We start from the raw sequence: 9,533 nt of genomic DNA, 5'->3' as shown, positions 1-9,533 counted from the left end.
CCCCGGAGCAGCGCGAAGGCGCCCTCCGGCCTCCAGGAGCCCATGCTTCCTAAACGCATTGTTTGGGTCTCACGCTTTTGCCCATCCTCTTCTGGGAAATAATTCCAGCCCTCAATTGAAGTCACACCCAGGGAACTTGGGAGCCAGAGAGCCCCAGAGTTAGTCAGACGGCTCCAGCAGTGAGTCTGGGCCCTGGACTGCTTTGGCACCAAATTGCTCTTCATCTCGGGCAAAATTTGCTTCCGTAGGAGCCCTGGGCCCCGCAGCCAGAAGGCAGGAGTCGCTTGGGAGGGGCTCAACCGTCAGCTCTCGGCTGAGTCCTGTCACTGGGCCGGGGAGAGTGGCTCTGACTGGGCGGACTGTAGCATCCTCTCAGTACGGGGGTGCTGGGGGCGGGGGCCAGGAGAGGGGAGGAGAAGCGCCGCTGGACTTAAGGAGTCAGAGGCCCCACATCTGCCCTGCTGCCCAGCACGGCCAGACTGGGACTCAGATGCACCCCCGCACCCCCACCCCCCCCACACACAGGGCAGGTCCCAAGGGTGGCAACTATTTCCGCCAACTGCCAGGCAAGATGAGGCCCACCCCCAAGTCCCAGCCTCAGTCTAGCCAAGCTGAGTCATCTCTGAGCCCTAGAGGGGGGCAACCGGATGTGGGGAGGTAGGGGGACCACACCCCAGTTCTCTGGGGGGTCTCCTCCTCTCTGCTCCCTCCTCCTCTTCTCTTGTGAGCTGGCTGGAGCAGGCCCGCTTCCCACAGCTTTCCCATATAAGGCAAAAAAATGTTGGAAAGCAGCAGTGATGGGGAGGGAGCGGGCTAGGGAAAGGGCGGGATGGGGCGGGGCTATCCCGCTAGTCATTCTCCCAGCCCAGGCCCTTTCCCCCTCCCTCCTTTCCGAAGGGAAAGAGGATTGCAGAGGCTGGCCTAATATGGACAGGGGCGGGCCCAGCCCCACCCACCAGAGTGAGGCCGGGCGGGGCCTGGCTTTGTGCCTTAGCTCTTCTCTGGACCTTGCTGCCCTTCCCCACTCCCCTGGCCTGGACCACCCTGCCACCCTACTGTCCGCCAGGGAGGGCAGCTTAAAGATAGTAGGTCGGGCCAGGGCAGGGCAAGGCAAGCCCTAGGGCAGATTCTCCCCAGCTGCCCACCTGGTCCTTGAGGCGGTGCCCGCTTGGCCCAAGAGGCCCATCCCCTTCTTATCTCACCTCAGCCCCCAGCTGGCTCACCACACCCATGTTCTCTCTGGTTATGGGCCTTTAGGCTCCAGAGGGAATTCCAAAGATGAACTAGGAAGCCCACATCTCAGAGCCCCGCCCCGGGACAGCTCCTCTCTGTGCCCTACCCCTTCAGCAGACAAGAGGCTGAGACACGGGAGGGGTTTCTGGGGAGTGTGTGTGTGTGGGGGGGGGTCAATGGGTTACTATGGTGACAGGGGTGCAGGGTGCCCGCCCAGGGTGGAGGAGGCAGCGCCCTAACCACTTCCCCTGTGGTGAGTGGGGAGGCTGCCCACGGGCCAGCGACCCATTAGGTGGCGAGGGCGGCAGGCGCGTGCCACCGAGCTGGGTTCTGCTGAGGCAGCAGGATGTGGGAGCCCCACCCATCAACTGTTCTGGCTGCTGGAGCAGAGACCACCCCCATCCTGGGCCCCAAGCTCACTGGACCTTCCCCTCCTCCAGCTGGGCTGAGAGAGGCCTCCCGATTGCCTCATGCCCGTCAGTCACCCCAGCAGGCCCCAGTTGCGCTCCTAGGGGTCGGGTCCAGGCCACCCACTGGCTGATTCCTCCTCGGAGCTCGCGGCCCCGCCCCTGCCACAGCCAGCAGCACCTCCTCCCGTCAGCTCAGCTCAGCTCTGTGGGGCTCAGAGGGCCCCCACACCCTTGCACTCAAGGGGTCCTTGCCCAATACCTCTGCTTCCCCTGCCCTGAGCCCCACCCCTCACCCTGGGGCAGCACTGGTATTTCCCAACCACCTGCCCAGCCTTCCCCTTCCCTGGCTCAGCTCCCCAGCCGCCACCCCCGCCAGCAGGCAGCTTGGGGCCCAGCTTGTGGGCTCTGCTCCCACCCAGCCCCACAGGCCTGTGAACATGGGTGACGGCCCTGCTTGGGCAGCCGCACACCACTCTGGTCGCCCTCCAGAGCCAGCCTCTCTGCATCCTCCTTGGCCCTCCTGGCCCCATCTGTGGCCCGTGTTTGGCCTTCCTCTGGCCCCCACACTGCCCCGATGGCTGTGTATTGTCCTCGTGGGTCGAGGGGTGCACCCTCCTCCACCTGGGAGCGCCCCTGCACACCCCCAGGCTCTGGAGCAGCCAGCCCGGCCCGCGCCCTCCGCCCCTCGCCCAAGACTGCCTCTGCTGCCCCTCACAGACAGCAAGGCCATCGTGGATGGGAACCTGAAGCTGATCCTGGGCCTCATCTGGACCCTGATCCTGCACTACTCCATCTCCATGCCCATGTGGGATGAGGAGGAGGACGAGGAGGCCAAGAAGCAGACGCCCAAGCAGAGGCTGCTGGGCTGGATCCAGAACAAGTTGCCGCAGCTGCCCATCACCAACTTCAGCAGGGACTGGCAGAGTGGCCGCGCCCTAGGCGCCCTGGTCGACAGCTGTGCTCCAGGTGCGGGGGGCGGGCCCTGCCACGGTGCCCACGGGGGGCAAGGTGGGGGGACGGCTCTGTGGGGTCCTGCGGCCCACCGGCTCGTGGCACGTCCCTCCCCGCAGGCCTGTGTCCTGACTGGGACTCCTGGGACGCCAGCAAGCCTGTGAACAACGCACGGGAGGCCATGCAGCAGGCCGACGACTGGCTCGGCATCCCTCAGGTATGTGCTAGCCTGGTCACGGTCAAGTGCAGGGAGCACCCAAGTGCAGGGGCTCAAGGGCTCCTGTCTCCTGCCTGTACAGGTGATCACCCCTGAAGAGATCGTGGACCCCAATGTAGACGAGCACTCTGTCATGACCTACCTGTCCCAGTTTCCCAAGGCCAAGCTGAAACCAGGAGCACCCTTGCGACCCAAACTTAACCCAAAGAAAGCCCGTGCCTACGGGCCAGGTGAGCGGCCGCACAGGGGCTTCCTTGCAGGCCAGCATACTCTAAACTAGGAAGCCCAGAGCTTCACTCATGTGGTATCTTGTCCTCAAGGAGCTGGTCAAGGCTGGCCAGACAAGAGCTTGTTAGCAAATTGCCAAAGTCACATAGGCCTGAGGTGAAGTGCTACATTCAGGGAGGGAGAACCCAGTGGGTTCTATAGTCAGTGGTGACGAGCAAGGCCCAGGAGGCCTGTGCTGCAGGGTCACTGGGAATCAGGCAGCGTCCGGGACCCAGGCAAGGGGTGGGGCAACCAGAGAGACAAACCCACCTGTTTCAGCAACAAAAGCGCAGTTGGGAACCACAAGTTCATGCGCTGGGGTTTACAGTACGTGAACTCGCCCCGTTCGGAACGTGGCTGACTAGGCGTTGGCAGGGTGGAACGGGCACTGGGCCTGTGAAGAGGACAAAGAGGGAAAGATGTGCCCTCGTTCCTCCATGGGCGAGGGCTGGAGGGGTGACTGCCTCACAGCTGGCCCTGTGTCCTCCGCCCTGGCCCACAGGCATTGAGCCCACAGGCAACATGGTGAAGAAGCGCGCCGAATTCACTGTGGAGACCCGCAGTGCCGGCCAGGGTGAGGTCTTGGTGTACGTTGAGGACCCGGCCGGGCACCAGGAGGAGGTAGGGGTGCCAGCGGGCTGGAAGGGTGCCGTGGGACCCACTGGGGTGGGCAGCTCTTTGTAGAAATTGGTGGGCTCTCTTCACAGGCGAAGGTGACTGCCAACAATGACAAGAACCGGACCTTTTCTGTCTGGTACGTCCCCGAGGTGACGGGGACCCACAAGGTGAGCCCTCAGCCCACAGGGAGCCAGGGTGGGGGCAGTGGCAGAGGAGCCTGGCCAGTGCTCATGGCCTTGTCCCCTGGGAACAGGTGACCGTGCTCTTTGCCGGCCAGCACATTGCCAAGAGCCCCTTTGAGGTGTATGTGGACAAATCACAGGGCGACGCCAGCAAAGTGACCGCCCAGGGCCCTGGCTTGGAGCCCAGTGGCAACATTGCCCACAAGACCACATACTTTGAGATCTTCACGGCTGGTGAGTAGGGTGCTGGGGGTCAGGGAGCCCTGGCGGGCCAGGAGCAAGCAGCCAAGTGGCCTCGCGACTGAGCTGGCCACTCGTGACAGGAGCGGGCACGGGCGAGGTGGAGGTTGTCATCCAGGACCCTACTGGACAGAAAGGCACAGTGGAGGCTCAGCTGGAAGCCCGGGGAGACAGCACGTACCGATGTAGCTACCAGCCCACCATGGAGGGCGTCCACACGATCTATGTTACTTTCGCCGGCGTGCCCATCCCTCGCAGCCCCTACACGGTCACAGTCGGCCAAGGTACGCTGGCCCTGGCCGCCTTGGCTGCCGCCCTGGGCGTCCTACGGCAGGGCAAGGGCTAGGTCGGGCCTGGCCAGCTGCAGCCGCGCCCTGGTGGCCCCGGCCCGTCGCCTCCCGTGCTTCTCCTGTCTGGCCGTGCCTTCTCTTCCTACTGCCGGGTCCTTGTGCTCCTCTTCTCGCCCTGGTGGCGCTCTGTCTCTTTCTTCTCCACGCTCTCATCGGAAGAGCTCGTTCCAGCTGTCTGGAAAGCTGCTACTCTCTGCTCTGCCTGCAGGGTCAACGGTACTTGGACCTGTCTTCCTCGTGGTCGGGGCTGGGCCGGGGGAGGGAGGGCTGTGGTGGAGCAGGGCCTGGGGTCCCAGGGCACGCTGGCCCTTCTCATGCACCCTTCTCTCGTGTGTCAGGCCAAGCACTGAGGTGTGCGCTGGGGGAGGGGGGCGGGTGACCATCCAGGGACTCAGCTGGGTGCTCTGTCCACAGCCTGTAACCCGGGTGCCTGCCGGGCTGTTGGCCGGGGCCTGCAGCCCAAGGGTGTGAGGGTGAAAGAGACCGCTGACTTCAAGGTGCACACGAAGGGTGCGGGCAGCGGGGAGCTGAAGGTCACCATCAAAGGCCCGAGTAAGTTGGGACGGGCTGGAGGTGGGTGGCTGCGGCCCCCGGAAGCTCGGCCTGAGGCTCCTCATTTCCCACAGAGGGTGAAGAGCGGGTGAAGCAGAAGGACCTGGGGGACGGCGTCTACGGCTTCGAGTATTACCCGACGGTTCCCGGCACGTATACAGTCACCATCACGTGGGGCGGCCAGAACATCGCCCGCAGGTGAGGGCCTCCCGCCCTCCGGCGGCGCCGCAAGCTGCCTCCCCGCTCCTGTTGACCCATCTTGTCCCGCCCTGCCCAGAGCCTTCCGGAGGGTGGCCCTGGGGCCTGGGTGGAGGCTGGCTGCCCTCAGGGGCGGCCCCCTCATCTGCGGGGGTGTCTCCTCTTCCAGCCCCTTTGAGGTGAAGGTAGGCACTGAGTGTGGCAACCAAAAGGTGCGGGCCTGGGGCCCTGGGCTGGAAGGCGGCGTCGTGGGCAAGTCGGCGGACTTTGTGGTGGAGGCCATCGGGGATGACGTGGGCACTTTGGGTAAGCTGGAGGCTGCAGTGGGCCAGTGTGGAGGGCAGGGCTTACTCGGTGGCTCCGGGAGGTGGAAGGGCTCCCCGCATGCCCTGAGGTTCTGGGCACCGATGGAGCTGGGGGCCTTCGGCAGGCTTCTCGGTAGAAGGGCCATCCCAGGCCAAGATTGAGTGTGACGACAAAGGTGACGGCTCCTGTGACGTGCGCTACTGGCCCCAAGAGGCCGGCGAGTATGCTGTGCACGTGCTATGCAATGGTGAGGACATCCGCCTCAGCCCCTTCATGGCGGACATTCGTGAGGCCCCCCAGGACTTCCACCCAGACAGGGTAAGGGACAGTGTGTAGGGCTGCCTACGCCCTTGCCCATCAGCCAGGCCACTCTGTCCCCGGCCCCCAGACCTGAGACCCCGCTGGCCCTTCTTAGGTGAAGGCCCGAGGGCCTGGGCTGGAGAAGACAGGTGTGTCAGTCAACAAGCCAGCAGAGTTCACCGTGGACACCAAGCTCGGGGGCAAGGCCCCCCTCAAGGTCCAAGTACAGGTGCGGAGTCGTCCTGGGGGGGACAGTGGGATGGGGGCCCAGGCCACTGCAGGCAAGGGGCACTGACAAGCCTCACTTCTCCCTCCTGCTTACTTTTCCCAGGACAATGAGGGCTGCCCCGTGGAGGCCATGGTCAAGGACAATGGCAATGGCACCTACAGCTGCACCTACGTGCCCAGGAAGCCTGTGAAGCACACGGCCATGGTGTCCTGGGGAGGCGTCAGCATCCCCAACAGCCCCTTCCGAGTGAGCTGGCTCTCCAGGGGCTTGAACCAGCTGTAGTCCGTCCCCCAGGGCCTCTCGCTTTCTCTTGTTTTCTTAGTAGCTCACTGAGGTATACTTTACACATCACGTGGTTCCCTCACTTAACGCATGCACGTCAGAATTTTGAGCAGCGTTCAGGGTTGGGCGAGCATTGCCCCGAACAGAGGCCGGGTGCCATCAGCAGTCGATCCCTGGCCCCCGGCCCCTGTACCTTTGCCTGTTTCAGATGCTCATGGAGATGGGTTTGTACCACCTTCGTGCTTTTGGGTCTGACTCATTTGCTCAGCAGCATGTTTTCAGGGGTCACCTGTGTCGTAGCACATCCAAACTTGTTTCCTCTTCATGGCTGAGTAATGTTCCATCACATGGATGGGCCACGGATTGGTGGTGGTTCTGTCGCTTGATTCTTGAGTTATTTCTGCTTTTGAGCAGTTACGAGCATTCACGTCTAAGTATTTATTGGTCATCTGCTTTAAATTCTCGAGAGGATCCACACCTAGGAGTGGACTCACCGGGTCACGTGGTAATTCTGTGCTCCGACGGTCTGGCATAGTGGTTGCACCATGTCCTGTTCCCATCAGCCTCGCCAACACTGAATGTTTTCCGTGTTTTTTCGTAAGGGAGTCCCGGGGGCTACATGTGGTCAGCGTGCTGGGCTGCTAACCAAAGGATGGGCAGCTCGGGTTCCACAGAGGTGCCTTGGAAGAGAGGCCTGGCTGTCTGACTCCAGGAAGGCTGGCATTAGAAACCCGCAATTAGAGTGTGAAGGGAGGGGAGCCCAGCTGCTCGGTGACACACGTGGGAGGGCCAGGAGCTGGCGCTGACCGCACAGCCACTGAGTTTGGCAGTGAGCACTTGGGTCTCTGTTCAGTTTTGAGGGACCACCAGGCAACCTGCTGTAGCAACTACACCAAGGGAAGAAGGGAGCCATCTGCCACTCCAGGCCGATCACGTCCATGTCCCTGCCCTGCAGGTGAACGTGGGAACCGGCAGCCACCCAAACAAAGTGAAGGTCTATGGACCTGGAGTGGCCAAGACAGGGCTCAAGGCGCACGAACCCACCTACTTCACTGTGGACTGCACGGAGGCAGGCCAGGGTACGAGGGCCACGGGCAGGTAGGTGGGCAGGTGGTCCACAGGGGTGGGCAGTTCTCTGTGAGCAGCCTCCGCCCCCTTGCCTGCCACAGGAGACGTCAGCATCGGCATCAAGTGTGCCCCTGGTGTGGTGGGCCCGGCCGAGGCCGACATCGACTTTGACATCATCCGTAATGACAATGACACCTTCACGGTCAAGTACACACCCCGCGGGGCTGGCAGCTACACCATCATGGTCCTCTTTGCTGACCAGGTGGGTGCTGCTGGGCTCAGCCCTCCAAACGTCCTGGGTGTCGGGGTGTGCTCCCCACTCACCTTGCTCCCCCCCCTCCTGTAGGCCACCCCTACCAGCCCCATCAGGGTCAAGGTGGAACCCTCCCATGATGCCAGCAAGGTGAAGGTGGAGGGGCCTGGCCTCAGTCGCACTGGTGAGCATGTCCCCTCCTCTGTGGGAGGTCAGGGGCCTGCGGGGCTGGGCCGAGGTGCTCCTACGAGGTCGCCGTGTCCCCTCAGGTGTCGAGCTTGGCAAACCCACCCACTTCACGGTCAATGCCAAAGCTGCTGGCAAAGGCAAGCTGGACGTCCAGTTCTCGGGCCTGGCCAAAGGGGATGTGGCACGGGACGTGGACATCATCGATCACCATGACAACACCTACACGGTCAAGTACACGCCTGTGCAACAGGTACGTGTCTTGGCCCCCGAGGCTGCACGTTCCACCCTACCCACTAGGCCCCTGAGTACTTGGTGGAGTGTTGCGGCTGGGACCTGCCTGGTTCCGGGGCCTGGTGGGGGCCAGGAGACCGAGTCACGTGACCTCTTTTTTCTTGCACCTCACTAGGGCCCAGTGGGCATCAATGTCACTTATGGAGGGGACCCCATCCCCAAGAGCCCCTTCTCTGTGGGGGTGGCTCCCAGCCTGGACCTCAGCAAGATCAAGGTTTCCGGCCTGGGAGAGAGTAAGTCACGGTGGTGGGGCCTGGGACCTCTGAGGACACCCCAACCTGAGTGTGCCCCCAGGGGCACCCTGCACTAGGCTTCACGTGTCTCTGACGCCCTTCCTCTCCTTGTTGCTACAACAGAGGTGGATGTCGGCAAAGACCAGGAGTTCACAGTCAAGTCAAAGGGGGCTGGAGGCCAAGGCAAAGTGGCAGCCAAGATCATGGGCCCTTCGGGTGCTGTGGTGCCCTGCAAGGTGGAGCCCGGCCTGGGGGCCGACAACAGCATGGTGCGCTTCGTGCCCCGTGAGGAGGGGCCGTACGAGGTGGAAGTGACCTATGACGGGGTGCCCGTGCCTGGTAGCCCCTTCCCGCTGGAGGCCGTGTCCCCTACCAAACCCAGCAAGGTAATTGGGCCTGGGGGAGAGGAACCACATCATCTCCAGACCAACCATCACCCTTTTTCTTTCCAGTCTGCTGAGCACTGGCCGGGCTTGCTTGTTCCCAGGTCATGGGAAGAACTAGGGTCAGGGAAGGGGTCTGACCTTGGCTCCTGACCCTCTCTCTCCCTCCTGCCCGTCCACAGGTTAAGGCCTTTGGGCCTGGGCTGCAGGGGGGCAGTGCAGGCTCCCCCGCCCGCTTCACCATCGACACCAAGGGAGCAGGCACAGGTGGCCTGGGCCTGACGGTGGAAGGCCCCTGCGAAGCCCAGCTCGAGTGCCTGGACAATGGGGATGGTACATGCTCTGTGTCCTACCTGCCCACTGAGCCGGGCGACTACAACATCAACATTCTCTTTGCTGACACCCACATCCCTGGCTCCCCATTCAAGGCCCACGTGGTGCCCTGCTTCGACGCATCCAAGGTCAAGTGTTCGGGCCCCGGGCTGGAACGGGCCACAGCCGGCGAGGTGGGCCAGTTCCACGTGGACTGCTCGAGCGCGGGCAGCGCAGAGCTGACCATCGAGATCTGCTCCGAGGCGGGGCTCCCAGCCGAGGTGTACATCCAGGACCACGGTGACGGCACCCATACCATCACCTACATCCCGCTCTGCCCTGGGGCCTACACCGTCACCATCAAGTATGGCGGCCAGCCAGTGCCCAACTTCCCCAGCAAGCTCCAGGTGGAGCCTGCCGTGGACACCTCTGGTGTCCAGTGCTATGGGCCTGGTGTCGAGGGCCAAGG

At 63.1% G+C, this 9,533-nt stretch overlaps 1 protein-coding gene across 1 annotated transcript in view; it reads left to right on the top strand.

Annotated features, from left to right (window-relative positions):
* Nucleotides 1-9,533, top strand: part of FLNA (filamin A) — a 21,255-nt gene that overhangs the window by 640 nt on the left and 11,082 nt on the right. The window contains exons 2-21 of the mRNA XM_007957147.1: nt 2,346-2,609; nt 2,714-2,811; nt 2,894-3,041; nt 3,581-3,699; nt 3,786-3,863; nt 3,950-4,112; nt 4,202-4,402; nt 4,883-5,020; nt 5,095-5,218; nt 5,388-5,524; nt 5,649-5,842; nt 5,940-6,053; nt 6,156-6,299; nt 7,291-7,414; nt 7,505-7,665; nt 7,750-7,840; nt 7,926-8,095; nt 8,252-8,369; nt 8,493-8,755; nt 8,935-9,530. Coding sequence (XP_007955338.1) covers nt 2,346-2,609; nt 2,714-2,811; nt 2,894-3,041; nt 3,581-3,699; nt 3,786-3,863; nt 3,950-4,112; nt 4,202-4,402; nt 4,883-5,020; nt 5,095-5,218; nt 5,388-5,524; nt 5,649-5,842; nt 5,940-6,053; nt 6,156-6,299; nt 7,291-7,414; nt 7,505-7,665; nt 7,750-7,840; nt 7,926-8,095; nt 8,252-8,369; nt 8,493-8,755; nt 8,935-9,530 — 3,445 coding nt within the window. The remainder of the gene's footprint in view (nt 1-2,345; nt 2,610-2,713; nt 2,812-2,893; nt 3,042-3,580; nt 3,700-3,785; nt 3,864-3,949; nt 4,113-4,201; nt 4,403-4,882; nt 5,021-5,094; nt 5,219-5,387; nt 5,525-5,648; nt 5,843-5,939; nt 6,054-6,155; nt 6,300-7,290; nt 7,415-7,504; nt 7,666-7,749; nt 7,841-7,925; nt 8,096-8,251; nt 8,370-8,492; nt 8,756-8,934; nt 9,531-9,533) is intronic.

This window comes from Orycteropus afer, unplaced genomic scaffold (genome assembly GCF_000298275.1).
Source record: "Orycteropus afer afer isolate SDZICR_OR568_19922 unplaced genomic scaffold, OryAfe1.0 scaffold00713, whole genome shotgun sequence".
NCBI classification, from domain to species: Eukaryota; Metazoa; Chordata; class Mammalia; order Tubulidentata; family Orycteropodidae; genus Orycteropus; species Orycteropus afer.
Note: the sequence above shows the minus strand (reverse complement) of the source record. Positions and strands in the feature narration are given on the sequence as shown.